Raw genomic sequence first — 19,513 nt, 5'->3', positions numbered from 1 at the left:
TCCGATTTTAAGGAAACTTGTTTGGAAACCTTCTCAGGTCAAGGCTAGAAATGATAGTGAAAACAGAAAAAGAAAATGAGAAAAAGTCCAAACCAACATAACCAATAGCTTGATAGGTTAGACCTTCACATGGGATATGTGAACTGCAAGTGTGGCACTCTAGTTTGAATCAGGGACCATTGGGATATTAGCTATTCATCTGTCTTCTGCTCTGAGAGCACAGATGGCCATCACAACTTGGGAAAACAGTTGTAAACAATAGTCTTGGCAGAATCAACAACTTTTTTTTTTTTTTACTGATTAGGATTTTCCAACAATAACTGCCACGGAAATGTTTTGCCAAAAATCCTCGGCTAGCATTAGTGATGTAATTCTCTGTATTGGTTGCTACACTTAACTGCCCCACTTGCTGAACAAGCTCCCGAAGCCTTCTCTTCTCCAGGCTGAACAAGACCCACTCTCTTGAGCTCTCCACAAAGGGCAAGTGCTCCAGTCCCCAGCCACCCTTCACTGAACTCACCCTGGTGTATCAATATCGTTCTGAGGGGCCTGGAAAACCAGACGCGGTATTCTAGGTGCAGCCTCCTGAGTGCAGAGTAAAGGGGAGATGATGACTTGCTCTGCTGGCTGTGCTCTTGTTAATCCAGCCCAGGGTGCTGCCAGGGAACACTGCTAGCTTGTGGTCAGTTTGCTGTCTACCGAGACCCCAAAGTCCCTTTCAGCAGAGCTGTCCCCAGCCAGCTGGTCCCCTGCCTTTATTGTTGCAGATGTAATAGGATTTGAAAAAAAGTCTGCAGTAATCCATATCTGTAGTTCCAATTCATTCCTTCTGACTGTGGCTATTCAGCCAGAGGTGGTTCTTCCCAGCTCAATGAAGATCAAGTTTTCTCATTAAAACCTTAATCTAGAGATACCCTCCCCTGAGATTTCTTTCTGAGATCTCCTTGAGATCTCTTGGTCCCTGTTCACACCATAAAACCCATCCAGTTGCTTTAACCACTGGAAGGTATAGAGCTTCATATCAGCCTGTCTCCTCTCTCTCTTAAGAATTTTTTAAATTTCTCAAAAAACAATATTCAAATGAAATTTGCAACCATATAGACATATACAACACTTCAGAGATAACAGATGCTGTCATGCTGACGACTTAATGGCTGTGAAGTGTACATGTACATAGAAGGGCGTGACAGAAACCTCACCACTGAGAGCATTTCCACGCAAGAGCGTCTTTTAAGGGGCTGATTTTCAGAACTCTTAATCACTGCTGTAACCAGATACTTGGAGTTGAATATTTATTATATACATAAGGCATTAAATACTTATGGTTGATTTATAGCTTGGGTTAGCATGTTATTTTTAAATAAGCCATATAAAGTACCTTCAATCCTGTCCATTCAGACACTCGTGAGGCAGACTCCGAAATCATGAAATTGGCTTAAAAGCCATGAGCTTAAAAAAATCCAACTGGAAATAGGGGAAGTGGAAATTCCCTGCCTCCTCACTTTTTAGCTTGATTTGTGTTATCAAACTTCTTCCTGCAATCACAAAGTCTAAAGGTTTTAAATTAAAAAGCAGAAAACCTACTGCAAGGTTTTATTCTACTAATTTCAACCTTCAATAAACCTCTTCTACGTCGCAAGACTTGTAATACAATTGGAAGCACTGGCTACACGACTTACTGAGATGTGCACATGCACATCTATGTAGCTGAAAACTCCACAACATAATGAAATATTCGTTGTCATTAACAAGAGACTGGATTGCTGAGGTTCTGTGGCATGCCTTCAACTGTTTGAGTAGACATTCCTTTCATCTAGTCAGCTCTGATGCAGTTCGTAAGTCCTTCATGCAATGAGACTACAGGAAGAGCCCATATGAACAGGGAATAGGGGAACCTGCTGGTTTTCTGGAGAATATTTGTTTCGTTTTAATCTTCATATGAGAAAGGGCAATTTTGATATTACACTTACTAGATTCTGTGTGTCCCTAGATTTTCTTCTCTCAGTTTCAAGAAGAATTGCAAGGAAACATTTGTGAGTTTATGAATTTGTAGAGGAAGTAAATTTACCACTTTTTAAATATGTTTAAGCAGTTATGTTTGTATTCTTCAGATACAACAAACTGTGTATAGCCTGTCACTTTCTTCAGTAGTTATTGTTCTTTATCTCCTAAGGGAATATGGTTTTCGCAGCTCAGTGAGGCTCTGCTAATTATTACATACCTCGTATTTCTAAAGAAGAAATTATGTATATGTTAGCTATTTTTCTTTCAGGAAATGTTCCATTTAGTATTTAAGTAGATATTGTAAGTTGGTGAACTCATTGTTCCTTTTTTTCCTTTTGGCATTTATTACGGAATATCACGCAACATTCTGACAACTCCAGTAATTTTTTCTACTTTGAATAACTGTCACATTTAGCTAATGTTCATTCAAATGCAGAAGCCACCATGTGTAAAAAATGACATCATTTAACACAGATGCCCAAGCCTTACTACAACAGCAACAACAACAAACCCAGTAGTATTTACTTAAATTCCAAGTTTATATTAAGCAATGAAACATATTATCTGAAAAAGTTATCGGGGGTCTTACGATTAAATTGATCCAAATCATCTGCATATGTACTGCATATCTTTGAAAGATGACTAGAAATTAAAGACACAACTCCAGCTGCTAATTTCATTACTCATTTGGTATATATTTGTCTAAATCAGAAGTATGTTGAGAACAAAGATGCTGATGAGCCAGCCATGCTATGGAGCAGAACAGCACAGCTGGTTTGGGCAAGGCAATGGGGATCGTGTCTCAGCACCACTTCTGCTCCTTTGCTTCTTTCTGGGAGTGGAAAGATGGCTCAGGCATCATTGACCTACATCTGGGAAAGGACACAGTGGGCAAGAGACAGAAAGGGAAGACTTTGTATTCCACAAGTGGAACAAGACTTGTTTCATGTGAATACAACTTTCTCATCTTCTGCATATGTTATTAGCATATGCTATTGCATAGAATTGCCATAATATTCTGGTACTGACATATCTCCTGTCACTAATAAGAGCAATAATGAAATGAAATGACCATTTTAAAAATTGTAGAAAACTTTAGAATTAAAAGGGAAACTGAAAGGCAGTGGCTGGCCATTCTATATGCATAAGTTATTACCTAATAGACGATATTCTAATTAAAGTAAATATAAGACTACAGTTTTCAAATGGGAGTTAGTGGTTGTGGTCAACCTGAGTAGTTTTGAGCAAATACTGATCGCTCTTTCTGTGGTTCCTGTTTTAAGTTAAACCTTAAAACAAGGAATCACTTTTGGAAATGTCCTTCAATACTTAACATCTCAAAGCAGATGCAACAACAACCAAAAAAAAAGGTCTGTGGCTATTCTGAAACATTTTTTAAAGTCTGATTGATTCTAAGAAGCCTTTGCAGCTCAAAATATGATACATGGGCATGTATCACATGGCAGGGAATATTGTTTCTTGACTAAAACAGTTATTATGATGCTTATTTCTTTTTAAAGAGACCATCAGTGAAAAGCGCGGTTCCTTTTTTCATGTGAGCACTCAGAATCAGGACTGAAATTCTGATGGTTACCGATGATCAAATTTTTGAGAAATTGCTACTGCCGTACTCGTATCATTCCTGGCCTGCTTTGGGGGGTTTGTTTTGTTTTGTTTTAAACAAGTTACAAGGATGGCTTAACTTCAGAGAGATTTTCTTAATGGAATCCATTCCACCCAGAAGGTGTTCTCTCTAACAAATGGGAAATATCACTAAATTTAACCCAAATCTGAGCAATGGAAAGCTACATAGATGATGTCAGACATTACAAATATTATTTGTACTTGTGAGTTTACTTCAAGGGAAATTATGAGAATGACATCATAATGATGACTGACTAATTTTTATTAGTGTTTTCTCTCTGAAACCCTAGACTTATGGTTATAAAGAAAAACAGCTTTTAAAATGCTGTACCTGTTATTCTTTTCTGACACTTTGTGATTTTCTTATTTGTGAAAGTTATGAATATTTAAAAATACCATAGACACTATCAGCTCTTATTCTAGTCACTTGACATGTCAATTTTTTTTTTTGTACAAAAGAAAAAAAAAAGTATTATTTAATGCTCATAAAAGATAGGAAATGATCACATCTTCTTTTAAATTAATTGCTGCTTGGGTTGGCCTATGAACCTATAAACTCTGCTGGAACAGTTGTAGCCAAATTGCTTGACAACAATTTCTTACTGTGGAAATGAATTATGCTGATGAAGGGGTGATGACCAGTTTAGGAATAGCGATATGTTTCTTCAGTCAGCAAAGGCAAATCACAGGGTGCCACAGCTTTAGAAACATCCAAAATCCACAGAACCCGTATAACTCTATTTTACAGCCAAAAAACCCCAAGTAATCCAGGGTTGCAAAAGTACTTCTTGCAAAGGTCTACTGGGTAATTTTGCTGAGGACCTCTTACCAAGAAGCACTGTATCAGCTCCGTCTCTGAAGGGCCACTCGGGCATCATGTTATCTTCAGAGCTGGAGACAGCAGTAGCCAAGGAGACCAACAGGACAGTATCTCCCCCAGCAGGGCAAGAAACATTTTTCAAGCCCAAAGGACATGCCTACAGGAATACTGTGAGGGTCATCAAGGGACTACATTTGACCATTTCATAACTAAAACCTGGTGGGCAGCACAGCAACCCAAAGGCTCTCTTGCAGAGAACTCCCCTCCCTATTTTTTAGGAACTTCCCTCCACCAGGCTGCATTCTTAGGTTCTTTACAGAGGACACAATACCAGGCAGAGACAAATCTCCATGACCATATTAGTATCTTTCTCCAGATGCTCATGTCCCATTCAGCACTGGGTTTATATTTGGCCTCAAAGGCAATGGAATTATCAAAGTGTTTCTGGCTGAGCACGCTCATAGGCGTTTCATGTACTAGGACCTTAGTTTATCTCTGAAGAATTGTTTTTATGAGAAATAAATATTTATGGTGTCAAAGTGCTCCCACACATTAGAGTATTTAAATATTGTGCCCTAATGGAGTCTTCATATTCATGCATTATTTTAATATGCAAAATTCCAGGATGAATTTAGCATCAATAAGCACTGTCAGCCCTGCGCATACAGCTCCGACTCCTGGCATAAAATGAGGCATTTGCAGTCCCAACTCCCACGGAAAAATATAAATATAAATATATAGGTTAAGCGTGCAAAGGTGAGGTTGAAAATGTCACTCGTGGCAGAATTCAAACCCTACTGGTAAAGCAGCTCTAGTGATGTGAGAACTTACCCTCTCTCAGTTGTCTTTGTCATTCTCTTACCTCTGCTAAGGCTCAGTAACTGTGCAAGTGCTCCCACTTCATTTGAGAACACAGCAAATAAAGTTCAGCAAATAACTAAGGGGTGGTACCTTCATATAGCGCTACAAATTTTTACCTCCAGAGGTATAACACAACATCTTGGGTAAATGAAATGTATTTGAGTTCACAGATACCCTGAAACAAGAGGTCTAGATAGTATAAATGGCATCGTTCATCTTAACACTGAAGGAAAGTTAGTTCTGAGACTGATTTGCAGAGCTCTTCTAAAGAGTTACACCACTGTGTAATGGGCCTACGCAACAAAGAATGCTCCCCCAATCAACCCCATTAGCAAAGGATTTTCAGAATAAAAATGAACAAATTATCTGTAATAGATAATAAACAGCTAATCATTACATCACACATACCACATCAATTAACACAGATACATTTATTAAACCTCTTTTATATGTGGCTTATATTAGAGCATTCTATTTTATCAAGCATTCAAAGGAATTAGGCTTTAATTTGTTATTTTAGTATACTATACCTTTAAATTGTTGACATATAAGTTGTATAAATAGAAACACTATAAATCTCTTTAAAAATGTACCATAAATTTTTTATGTATGACCTTTAAGTAACAGCAGTCTGTTGCATAACTCTGCAGGGGAAGTCACATGGTGGAAACCTCATATTTCCTTAAATTTATGGTTGTTTCTTGGTGGTCTAAAAAGTCTTTTTTTTTTTTTTTTAAGTTCCCTTTCAAAGTTGTAATCTTAGTAAATTGTTTAATGTTTGGTCTAATGCAGGTCAATGGAAGTTCTTATTTAGATTTATAATAGGAAATATATAACGTCAGATACCAATGAGGCCTGGCTAATAAAGTCAAGGGTACCAGTGTTATGTTTCATTATAATGATGTGAAGATAATGCCTTTAGCTGCATAACCACCACATTAGCTACAGACCATAAAGAAATCTTTATGAAATCTCAGGGTCAGATTCATGAAGAGCAAAGTCTTTCCAGTAATTTTTTCCCCCTCCATCAGAAGCATTTTTGATTGATAAATTCCCTCATCACCATTGTATCAGATCTTATTTACTAACACCAAAACTCACATAAGCATTGAAGTGGAGAGAATTGGCTGCCTCATGGTATCCTGTTTTGCACTAGAAAAAAAAAAGTGGAGTTTGTGCATGTGCCTAAATACTTGCTGAATTAGGGCCTTATGAAACAAAATTTTATATTAAGGCAATCATAATTTCAATTATTTAGAGGAAATTCTACTCTTTCCTACTCCAAAGGAGTTTGGTTTATACTCAGAAGAGTGTTATCAGCATCAACAGAAAAGGTCTGCTTCAAGTTAGAACATGCAAGTGAATATAAGTTGCATGAACAAGAAGAAATTATTAGTGGTTTTCCACCTCCACCAAAATCCTCAGGATCCAAAACAGGAATTTACAACGCTTGGCAGAATAAAAATTAAACCCCACTCAGAAATGTCAATATTTAAAATACATAGTACAACCATAATTTAATGAGTTCTTTAAAAAAACAGGCACATACACGAAATGCACATTTTTCAAAGCCCTTTTTCCCCAACATTGGAATTGAACATTGTAGGCATAAGAGTGTTAACTTATTCTATACTATAAAATAAATTCTTTTAGGTAGTTCAAACACAATTTATTTAAGCCTTAAGATATGCAAATCAAGCATGAGTGTACTCTATTTCCACTCATGTTCCGCTTTTGGGACAACAAAAAAGAATTAAATTTGATGAGAATTTAAACTACAGGGACAAGGAAATCTGTGTTCACCTAGATGGATGCATGTGTATGTTTATATGTGTATGTAGTGAGTATATGCGTAACACGTAAGTATAAACAGCTTGGAAAATTCAAGCCTTGCAGAGTCATAAATTCTCACCTGAAAGGCAGATGTGCACGATCCACAGTAGGTGCAAATGAAAGCAATGCTTTGTGTACAGCCTAGCAAAGTGTGGACTCGTATAACAATTCTATAATGAAGCTGAAAGAGGTACAAATAATTCATTTTCAAAGAACAAGGAATGGATTTACCATCAAGTCATCTATTCCTAGTCTATTAGCCAACAAGCACAGAACTCAGCCCCGGTGATCTGCTCAAACTTGCAATGGGCTCTGTGGGGCTGCTGCTCATACCTCCAGCCTGCCTGCTACTTCAGACAGCCTGAGTCAACCTGAATGTAATCCATCAATCAAAGATATGCCTTTAGTGGATTAATAATGTCTTATTCAATAGACTTTGATCATCCTGTCCAAAGATCTCAGGTGCTATGTAGGTTCAATGCGTACTAAGAAAGAATGGAAAATAAAAGAATCAAAACAGCCACTTTTAATTTTCCATCTTTTTTTTTTTTTTTGCTTCTGAGTAAGCACTAAAACAATTAATACATGCTACATAAATGTCTCCAGCAGTGTGGAGCAGTGATAAGAATAATCTTGTTCAGGTATGTCAAAAATCTGCTGAAAAACAAATGAAGACCAAGATACAATAACAGAGAGTTTACTGTCATCGTACGAGCATTGCTCAGTTAAGGGACAGGTAATTTGTGTAATGAGTGTCTTTGAACCTGGAACAGGGTTAATCCAGGATCCTGACAGACATGAAAGTCTAACAAACCTTTTGTCTTCTCAATAATTTTCTTTTAAAAGAGCATTTAGATCCTGAACTTAGAGAAAGGACGATAGTACTAAAGGCTAGTCTGGAGAAGTCAAATGTGCACCAGAGAGACAGCCTGGAACTTTTTCCTGTCCGTGCAAGGCATTCATTAGCCTCCCAAATAAGAGAAAAATCAGTACTGCTGGGGCTTTCACAAGTAGATGAGGGTGTCAAGGGAGAGGCAAAAATCCATCCCGCAGGCAGCGAGTCTCAGGAACCTCAGAATGCTGGCAATGGCTTCTTTAGAAACCAGAGGGCCTTCCTATGCCAAGAACAGACACTAAAATCTCAGACAGTTAATGCAAGAACAGGATAGAGAGGAGTGAGAATATTCTGAGATTTTGAAAACATACTCTCACCAAGTGTGGACTGAAAGGTTCTCAGGAAGGGCCAAATGAAATATTCCATTGCAGTGTTGACATTCTTTTAACTAAAACTAATTTCTAAACTGAAAACATCTCACTGAAATAATCCCAATTCCCAATTTTACAAATATTAGAACTGGATGTTTCAACTATTTCAAAACTATTTTATTTTTTTCCCCAAAATACAACATGTGTCACAAGCAGACATCCCTTTCTATCAGGGGCACAGTGGCTCAGACAAATCAGCATTTTCAAAGACTGTCTTTATTCAGAAAGCTCCTGGCCATTATACTGAAGACACTTTTCATAGTGATTTACAAGTTGTCATACGACAAATGAATTCTGAAGTTCTAAGTCTGCATCAGCTACTGACGCACACAAACGTATTCCTCTAATTATTCCATATGCATGCAATGCCTCACCCTATTTCATTTTTATAACTCTGCATGCTTAACGCATTCCTTCTTCGCAATGTCCAAAACTATCTTTGCATTCTCAACAAGAAACATATTTCTCATTCACACATCTTGGGCCAAACCCAGCTGGTATTAGTTTCCTACAAGGGTATTTCCTGTATGTCTGAATTGTCAACACGGCTGTGGATTGCCATCATTCTCCTCCTATATACAGATTCTAGTCATGAAGAGCAAACCGTATATCCTCCACCACCCTGGTTTTTCCACTTGGCACATTTCACAAAAATATTCATGTCTCTCTTCAAATTATTAATATTTTTTTCACTATTTTAGTGGAGAGGTAAAGACAAGATCTATATGAGTGATCCACAAAAATGCTTCATTATTTTAGCTTCCCCTGGTGTTCACAAAATGTCTGTGGAAAAATCTGGATTTCTCTAGATTTTTTGACTCCTTGTTTTCAGGTAGCTGGCAAACTACATGTATTCTTTAAGACTTACTGAAAGAACTCAAATTATATGATTACTCGAGACAGTATTTGAAATCCAAGCTGCTGCTTAACTAAGCAGTGAGTAAGTTGCAGGCGAGCCTTTCTGCCCTCAGGCTGCACAGCTCCTGAGGCACCAGGAGGCTTCGGGGACTGGCAAAGTACCGGTGAGAAAAATGCTCAGGCAGTATCGGAGAATTCAAACACTTTTGTTTTTCCAGCTCCCATCCAGGGCTTTTTCAGAAATGTGAGGGTGCTGGTGCTTAGGTCTATTTCTGACCCAGGTACAAAACACAATGCACGTGCACAGTTTTTACTGGGAGAAAAAAAAATAAAGCAATAATAGCATTTTCTATTTTTTCTAGCTGCCTTTCTATCAGGACTCCAACAAGTGCAGTCCTTACATTTCAGCAGTTTGGTTTTGGATAACAAATACACTCCCCATGCTCATGCTTGCATCTGGAAGCTTAGACCTCAGTAGCAGATGCTGGACCTCTAAATTGATTTTCTCTTTGCACTTGTGCCAATAATATAAGACTGTTTACTGTTTGGAACAATTTAATGGACAAAGAATATAGGTATAAACAATTTTAAAATTGGAGTAAGTAGACATAACATAGCTGTCTAGCCTCCATCCAGTAGATCTGTTGTATGTCTACTGGTAAAATGATGAAGAATACTTACAGTGCTTCTAAGAATACAAATTCTAATTTTGCCTATTACATTTAGCATAATCATCTACTGAGAAAATCAGCAACATATGCAACTAGCATTTGCTTTGAAGATACGACACGTCATTATCAAAACTATTCCGAATGTGGATGCTAAATATAGGCTGAAATATGCCTCTCCATGCATCCAGATTTCAGAGTCTGAAAGTTCTTCAGATATTAGGGAACAGAATAGCATTTGCTTTATCTCTAGAATTCGCACATGCATTCTTTGGCAACTGAAAAACGGTGATGTGTTCCCATCTTGCGGTGCCTGCGGGCAAGCCTCACACTCCATGGTGGCCCTGCCTTCAGGAGAGAGTCCCAGACAAGATGAGAAGTGGAACGTGAACACCAGCGACAGTTAACCTTTCACATGCGTCCTGTCTCTGCCCCGGGTTTTTATGTCACCTGAACTTCTTCTAATTGTCTCCTACTCCTCTACCAAAACCCATTCAGATAATAAGATTTTTCCAGTTTCTAAAAATAAGAAGAAAAGGCGATTTGAAATATCTCGCAGAAAACACTTTACAATCTTTGCTAGGCACCTTTCAGAGCCTTAATGACTAGAGCTAGAAATCTGCTAAAGAAGTAACCTTCACTGGAGAAGCACATCTTTATATTTTACAGGGAAGGTTAGCATCAGTTTGATAAGCTACTGAACTCGCTCTTCTCTTAAAACAGCGACAGAGCCAGGCTTCAGGCCCACAGTTTAATCCAGGTTACGTTGCAAATACGAACAATCACCATAGTAATGCTCAGGGAAAACACACAGTGGGGAGTGAATGAAGCGCCTCTAGTCCTTCACCACCCTCTGGCAAAAGGTATCCTGTTTAAGGTGTGCTGCTTTTTTTTCTTTTGGTTTGGTTTTGCAAGATGCAGACTGCTAGTAACTTACTGTTAGTACTTGCTGAGTCAGTTTTAATATCCATGAGCGTACAGACAACAGTAAAGACACAGGAACTAGTCTAAGTGGAAATGTGTAGGTTTTTCCTTCAAGCTCGGTGTGGGGAATATAACATTCCCCTTGCAACCAGAAAAAGCAAGTACCTGCTTTAGTAGGCAACAGCTCACTACTGAGAGCCACAGGAGACAGGCAGAACTGTTTGTAAAACAGAGTAATGTCATCAGGGCATCTTTCCATTTGCATCTCTCTTTTTTGAAACTAGTTATTTTTTAATGCCTACAATTAGACAGATCAACATTTCTGGTTTTAATTTAATGCAGAGAGTATGATAATTACTGTTATTCTGTTCTGAATTATATCCCTAAATTTCCATATAAAGTGGTCACGGTAAAACAGCATGAATTTGTTTTCAATTATCGGAGTATAGAATTTGTTGTAGGTTGGTTCATTTTACATAAGCACTGTCAAATTTGGTATGTGTCACCATACATCCTCTTTTTTTCCCTCTTTCAGCACATAAAAAAAAAAAGTCTTCCAGCTCATTTTAAAGTGCTGTAGACTTTTGTGGACATTTATGAAAAGTCTTAATTTAGCAGCCCAGGGAGATCTTTGCTCCATCATAAGATTTTTATTTTTCCATAGCATATTTTTATCTTTAGCAATGACAAAAGCAGCAGTGACTGGCTGAAATGTCATGCCACATAAAAGCAACTGATCTATGGAATTATAATTCTTAAACTCTTTTGACAACTCTCTGCCATTAGATCCGTATTTTAACCAAAAAGAAAGATTTTATGAAACATGCTATCGGAAAATAAGGATAAGCTTTATATACATAGTCAAGGAATGAGAGCATGAAAAGATCAGAGAGATGTCTGAGTGGACCACAGTCAAATTAGAGCATTGGCAGAACAGTAAATCATTAATAAGATTAATTTGTATTGGTTTTTTGTGCTTACAGAAAAATAATGTTAGATAGCATTAAAATAGGGTCTAAGTTAAAAAAAAACATTCTTGATTGGAGGAGGTAAAGTCACAGTTTTGGGGAATGGAAAAGGGATTATTAGTCTCTTGTCATCATGTATTTATGAATGTTAATATAATGTAGTCAGTTCTCTTTGGGGTGCCATCTAAGCCAATTTTATTGGACTGCTCACTGAAAGAGAGTTGTAAAATTTGAGTTTATCACAGAAGTGGCATGTAAAGGTGGGTAAACCTTAAATGCAACAGAAAGAGGGAGAAGAAATAGTATGGTCACCAAGTCTATTCTTATTAATGAAGGATTTTCATGGTCAGTAAATTTCTTACCACTTTCTGCCTTCTTGTTCACTTGAAGGAAGCGTTCTGGCTTTCCTAGAAGGCTAATTCTACAACATAATAAACCCCAAACCAATGCAGCTGAAAAGCTGTCAGGAGAAGACATCATAGTGGAAGAATGCTGAAGAGGAAAAGTATAGGAGAGCAGATATGCCAAGCAAATAAATAAATAAAGACCAGAAAGTGGAGGCATGCCAGGGAAATAAGAAGGAACATGCTTATTTTTTACCTTCCCTTAGTGGCCTCCGCTGGTGAACCACTCACCGAATTGCTGGTGGAATGTAAAGCTTCCTTGAAAATAAATCCAGCTGGGTACAGAGGTGGAATCACCACCTGTGTTCCCAGAGGATGAATGTTGCTTACAGCTCAAGAGGCCTCTGTGGTGCAGGAAAGTGTGTAATTCACACCTTCTTGAGCCAGCTTTACTGAATGCAATAATCATCTGGTCTTTATTTGAATCTCCCTCTTCCGGGACTGATTTCCACTGTCTTCTGTTATTCCAATTCTCCTGAAACAGTGCAGTACATAAAGTTTCTCAGTCCAGATGCAGACCTCACATGGGCTCATGGCCACCTCCTTGCAAGCACACTCACAGTCGTATGTCACTCTGCCCAAAACCTCTCAGTTCTTGGCTGGCTCTTGGCAGTCTCCAAGCTTTCAGCTGCTTCTAACCAATAATTGGGAGAGTTGTCAAAGCAGGATTCACGTCTTGCTAGAAAAGTGTGAAGGAGGCAAGCTGTGGGTCTGTGTTGGGTTGGTATCTGCATTTATAAGTTTCATGTACTTTCTTTAGGAGGATGGGAAGAAAGACTTGTATTATTAGGGAACAAGGACTGTCATTTGGATTAAACAAAAGACTTGCTCAGCAGAACAGCAAAATCTGGAGTTGAGGAATTAAAAAAAATAAGTACAGAGCATTAGGACTAGAAGTGAAAGGTCCTGCATTTAGTGGCTGGTATCTTCAAAGGACTATGCAGGTAAGGAAAAGAAAAGGTGATCGAGGCCATCTCAAAATTTTGTTTTAGCTGCAACAGAAGTAAGAATTAAAAAAGAATTAGGTTTTAAGTCCCAGTGGTATCTTTAGATCTCAAACTATTTTTATTTATTTCTGTTCAAGTTATGGCCACTCCAGAGTTCTTTTGCTGGAAAACTATGCTGCATAATAAATGTGTGTGTGTAACGCCTGTGAATAGCTACTCTGACTTTTCCCCAAGCGCAGAGAAGCCCCATTCAAAATCCATGCAGAACTGTTTTTATGAATGATCCTACTACCTTTTGATCGGTCTAACTTCTGGACCCACTAGGCACTAAAGGAGTGGGATGTCATTACTTTATTGTGAGTTCAATTGTCCTGTAACAATGACAATGTTTTTAAGTGAAGTATTAAAACAGTGCATTTTTAAAAATAAGTAAAACAATATTGAAAATGGTTTTTAAAAAATCCTCAGATAACTGCAAAACCCTTTATAAATGAGAAAAGAAAAAAATGAAGCTTTGCAGCACAACAGGAAAAAGGAAATGCTTTGGAGATAGGGTCTAGTATGTATCCTATACTGAGCCATGACATCAGTGTAATTATTTTTCCCTAAGGTAAATGTCTTATGTTACGCATTCTTCCCTTGCCGGAGGCCTCAGGCCCCACAGATGTTCAGATAGCAAAGCACTTGAGTTTTCAACAGCCAAGAGGTCTATAAGAGCTCTATTCTATACCATACCTACAGCCCAATCAATTTCTGCTTTTCTCAGCCTGGATTTCTTGTCCCCTTTCACCTGTCAGAGGCACCTTCCCCTTGTGTTTCTCAGTCACTGCAGCTCTCAAGGGCAAGGTGTACCCTTGCAGCAGACCTTTTGCTGGTTTCTACTTCTGCTGTAGTCAACTTTCTGTCCTGTGCTGGGGCTGAATTTCCAAAACATGTCAATTAAGCAAACACTTCCCTCTGAGAAAAATACATGACATTGATCTTCAGCCCTACAGTAAGATCCGGTAAAGGAAGGTTCAAATAAGCAGAGATTCTTTTGGGATCTCCTTATCAGAAATCCCTTTCTGAAGAGTTCACATGGTACTGCCTGATAAGAAATTTTACATGTTCCATGACCCCTTCCCCCATCTCTTTTACCAATAAAACTCCTTAAGATCAAACACATGGTAATGCATATTAGTGGTGGTATTTATTACATAGGAAATAAACTAAATTAAGGGTGATTATACTGCCTGAACAAGTTACCCAGCACTTGCTGGTAACAAATGATATAAGGACATTACATTAGGGTTAATATTTTAACCCTATTTAATTAAAATATTCACAAACAATCATCAAATATGCATAGTTTAAGCACAACCCCTTGTAATAAAGTTGCCACTTATTTCCAACATGAGGGTTGGATTGTCCAGGTGAAAAAGCGGTTAAGTACAAATGCTGCTATTTTATATGAGTGAGCGAACTGTGAGATCAATTCTAAAGGAAAACTCGGGATCTGCTCCCTTGATTGTTTACTATTAAGCCACACAGAGTAATTAAAATTACTGGTTTCGCTTACTAAAATTAATTACTATTAAGGGTCATGTTTACAATATGATCTACTTTAAATGAAATCGTTAACAATACCAGTTAAGGCGTTCCCATTTATGTCTTCGTACTTACTACAGGAAATACATATATTGACATAATGAAATGGCAGCATGTCTTAAAAATAACTGCAGCATATGCTTCTGTATTATAGAAAAAGTATAATACCTTAATAATATAGTAATGCTTCCATCTATAATATCAGAGATGTACCAGAGTACATTTGGAAACACACAGATCGAAAGTAGAGCCCACTTCTAAGAAGTTCTTATGTGAAAGTAGCACCTTTCTATAGAAATTCAGCATTCATGTGCGACAATTACTCCTCTTCCTGTTATTCAAAATGCAAAGTGGATAGTGTTGGGAAGTTGTTTCAGATTTTTACAAGTGTAAATACATTACAACAGAAATTAATATGCAAAAAGATATATTAAAAATACGCTTCAGTTGAGAACACTTACTGGTGTCATATACTTATAGGACTGACATAATATACCTAACCAACCACTTAAAAATGAAAAGTAAAGAAACACTTTAAATGCATACAGTTCATCTTTACTTGTCTTTATCCTGACTTAAGATAACATAATTCTGATTAAATTATTTTCATGCTTGTGGTCCTAAACTAGACCAAACTGGTTTTTAAAGGAATGTTTTTCCTTTCACAGAACTCCTTAGCTGAAGCTAATAATGTGGCCCAAGGAAAATCAGTTCTGAAACAAACGTAGTATTACACGCAGTTACCGGGAGTAGAAGATAGGAGCATTCAATCTAAAGAGCTGCACAGGCAGACGTCGGAAGCCTGAGCTTCCAGGTTTGGTTACAAGAGAGATTTCACATTGGCCCCAGTCCACAGCATGTTTAGGTAATTAACACTCATTGCAGCCAACCATCATTCTTTGTCTTCCACAGACATCCCAGTGGAATACAAAGATTTGTCTCATTCTTCTTGCCCTTCCTTATACAACTGACAGATGTTAATGGTTATTCCACCAAATAGTGCAGTGCAGAACCTCATACAACCTACTATGTTATCTACAGTTTGTTGGTGCTGGCTTCATCCAAGGGGAAACTTTAAAGGAAAAGGATGGCAGTAAGTGGTTAAGCTGCCAAGAGAAAGATACAAATATTTGACACATGGTATCTACACGACTAGACTATAAAACCTAGGATCCTGGTTTTACAGTAGGCATCAAAAGTCTGACGCTGAAAAATAAGTGAGGATTATTCTATAGGGACAATCTGACATTTTGAAATGTGGTACATAATTGTTCAGTTTGACAGTATAAAAATGAGCACTTGTAAGGGATTTTGCTGGATATCTCTCAATTTGCCCCACAACACAGAGACACAACTCTACAGAAAACTAATTTCAAAAGTTGTGGCAGTGATTTAATTGGAAACAACAGGTTTGCCAGTTAGTGATAAAGCTGAAAGTACACAGGAATGATTGCTTTCCAAAAGCAGAAAAAATAAGTATGGAAAAAATCAGCTGGATTTCTCACTGACCATAAGCCAACTAACGGCTCGATGCTGCACTGATTTCAGTATCTTAGAGGGATGTTTCCCAAGTTTTAACTAAATGCAAGAGTAAATCGACTTTTTAGAACATAGTGTGTCCAGCTCACTCTGAGAAACAGAAAGCAGCAATACTCTTCAGGAAGCAATAGATACATTCTACAGACAAAGTAAGTAATATATTGCAGTCTAATAGAATCGTACAAGACAGCAATTAGTAGAAATACTGGCCTGATCCTATGACACAGCTTGCCATGCTCATTACCTTGCAGGTCTCATGTCTCACTTGTCAAATTCTTGATTCATGTGTACTTCATTAAAAGCACCTAATTTAATTTTCACCTGTTTATGCTTTCAACAACTTCACTTTCACACTGAGACTGCTCCCATGACATCAAGTGCTAAATAAAATCTTCAGCTTAGTAACAGAAAGATCTGTTCTTACTAATACTTTCAATAACTCACCTTGAATGGCGGGCCCAGCGTGACTCATTGACATTCCTGGGCCCTTAAATGGGTTGAACTCATCTCTCAGGAGAAGAAATAGGACTGTCTTTGTCTGGGTGCAACAGATAGAATCATTCATCAGGAATCTTTGAAATATGCCTTACTGTTCCCAAAGCAACTGATTTGCCTCCCTTTGCTTCAGACTTTATCAGAGTAACTTGGTCAAAACTGTTAGAAACTCATACAATAATATCTACAATCAGTTCAGACTCAGCTGCAGAATTAGTTTTGGCTCGTCAAGGAGAAAGTGCTAGATTACCAGTCCCTTCATCCACAATGACTGCAACTGATTTGGCAGCTCTGACTAGACTTTCAAAACTAACCTCACTGATAACCCTCTGAAACGAAAATTTTCTAGCAAACAAATGAGCAGATTTTGGCTGCCTCTAAATTAGCAGGATCCAGACTTCATTGTACAAATCTCTTTGTATGGAAATCTCTTGACCTATTTACATCTCCATGTCTGTTTCTGACTCAGGTTTCTCTTTGGTGGTTGTGATTAACAAGGAAGTATGGTAATCATGTTGAATTAAAAGAAATTAAAGCTGTGCACTTTCCCAATTAGGGCTTTTGTAGGACGTCTTTCAACAGGAAGACAGGCCCATCCATCACTTTGACTTGCAAATACATTTTAAAAGTTTCATTCTCTCTTATAATTTAAAATTTCATAATTAGTTATCATGGGTGTGGTTAAGAGTTGCAAAATGTTGTTTCCTTATGCGTGCAGCTGGAGCACTTGAATCTACAACAGAGTTACTGGTTTTGAAAGGTCGGCAAACCCTGAGTTAAATTCCAGAACAACGACCAGCTTGTGAACAATCACGTATATTAATTGAATCTGAATTGTTAATTGTGTACTCTGATTATTTCTATGCCTCAGCTTCTCTCCCTTCAGAGCAACAAATGAACCCAAGTTTTATTCTTCATTTATACAAAGACAATTTTAGGCACAGTAATATCACATACATTTTTAGAAGCCAAAGAGAAAATTGCCTTCTATTTAAGTGCAGAGGGTATTTGCATTGTCACAGTACATTACATGGATCTGATACTTAACAAATAACTGTTCTAATCTTTGTGGAAAACATAAAAACAAAAGAAAGTTGTTTGGAGATTTTTCTATTTTTATTTTAAAAAATAACAAAACCCTTTCCACTGAAGGACCACATGTAAAACTACGGTTTCTCTGCACAGAGACCAAGGCTGCTTATTACCTACAGTACACTAGCTATGATGAACAGACCACCATCGTTGTGACAACTGATGTTGCTGCCTCCGGGGTAAAACAAAGGTTTACATATTACACAAGCAATTTAACTGTTTTCTAAACATATTGCCAAGACAGTGGGAGTTGGCAGCCAGCACTGTGTTTTAGGTTTTGGATACTTGGATTAGAAGTGACTGCTGATTATAGACCTTTTTATTTGTCTTCTATGAATTACAAGCAACCTAGTAACCCAGCAAAGAATCCTTCACAGCACTTAAACTTGTCTTCATGGCTTCCCAAAGATTACATACACAAATCACTCCACAAAAGTGGCGTAAGAGACTTCTGCATAGATAACTACATAAGACAATTGTCTTGTTCTAACTCTTAAAGAGTTCCCCAAAGTGAAACGTTTTATAATCCTTTTTGTGCAGTAGTCAGGAAAGAAATAAAAGAGTTTGGGCAAAGATTATCCACAAGAAAGAAACTTTTTTTGGGGGGTTCCAGCTGAAACACAATAAAGAACATAATTAACTTCACAATTCTTTGTGTTTTTCATTTGACTGCAGGGAGGAGATGAAAGAGGACTGTTAAGCCTTGCATTCCATCCCAATTACAAGAAAAATGGAAAGCTGTATGTGTCTTATACCACCAACCAAGAACGGTGGGCTATTGGACCTCATGACCACATTCTTAGGGTCGTAGAATACACAGTATCCAGGTATCAGTAGAAGTCTAAAATTCACAAATTCTGTATTTTTCAGCAATCTTTTCAATTTAGTATTCCCATTTCTGAAATGAACTATCAAATTTACAATGTGTATACTTGGGCACTTGCAGAAAAATTATTGCTGATTTTATTTCAAACAGTAGTTTTGGAATGCCAGTAAGTACATTGGTTTATTCTTTTTAAGACTTTTTAAAATTATTCTGTCATTTTTTAATTATGCTGTCATTTTTATTATAGTTATTTCCTGCTTATTGTGTATAGGCAGCAAAATATTTTTTGTGAATGCTGGAAAATAGAAATTGTTCTAGAAATAATTGTTTGACATTTTTCTACCAAAGTACAACATCCACATCTTAAAGTATAATTTGAATGACTCAAGTTTACTTTTAGAATGAAGAACGATAGTGAGCTGTGAAATCTGTGTTCATATCTTTATATTGCAGGAAAAATCCACACCAAGTAGATATGAGAACAGCAAGAGTGTTTTTAGAAGTAGCAGAACTACATCGAAAGCACTTAGGAGGACAACTTCTGTTTGGCCCAGATGGTTTCCTATACATTTTTCTTGGAGATGGCATGATCACTCTAGATGATATGGAGGAGATGGATGGTTTGAGGTACAAAAACTACCAATGGATCTACTATCATCTTCTGGTTTTGCACAGTGGGGTCAAAATCAAAAATGATCAGCAGTTGTCAGCACAAATCTTACTCTCCCTTCCTTTACTACGTAATCTCACTATTTTCAGTGCCTGGGTTTAGCAAAC

General features: G+C 37.5%; 1 protein-coding gene across 1 annotated transcript in view; it reads left to right on the top strand.

The window, feature by feature from the left end:
* The window catches only part of HHIP (hedgehog interacting protein), a 68,295-nt gene that overhangs the window by 30,384 nt on the left and 18,398 nt on the right, over positions 1 to 19,513 (top strand). The window contains exons 5-6 of the mRNA XM_010076870.1: positions 18,586 to 18,737; positions 19,190 to 19,363. Coding sequence (XP_010075172.1) covers positions 18,586 to 18,737; positions 19,190 to 19,363 — 326 coding nt within the window. The remainder of the gene's footprint in view (positions 1 to 18,585; positions 18,738 to 19,189; positions 19,364 to 19,513) is intronic.

The sequence above is a fragment of the Pterocles gutturalis genome, unplaced genomic scaffold (assembly GCF_000699245.1).
Source record: "Pterocles gutturalis isolate BGI_N339 unplaced genomic scaffold, ASM69924v1 scaffold6763, whole genome shotgun sequence".
Lineage (NCBI taxonomy): Eukaryota > Metazoa > Chordata > Aves > Pterocliformes > Pteroclidae > Pterocles > Pterocles gutturalis.
Note: the sequence above shows the minus strand (reverse complement) of the source record. Positions and strands in the feature narration are given on the sequence as shown.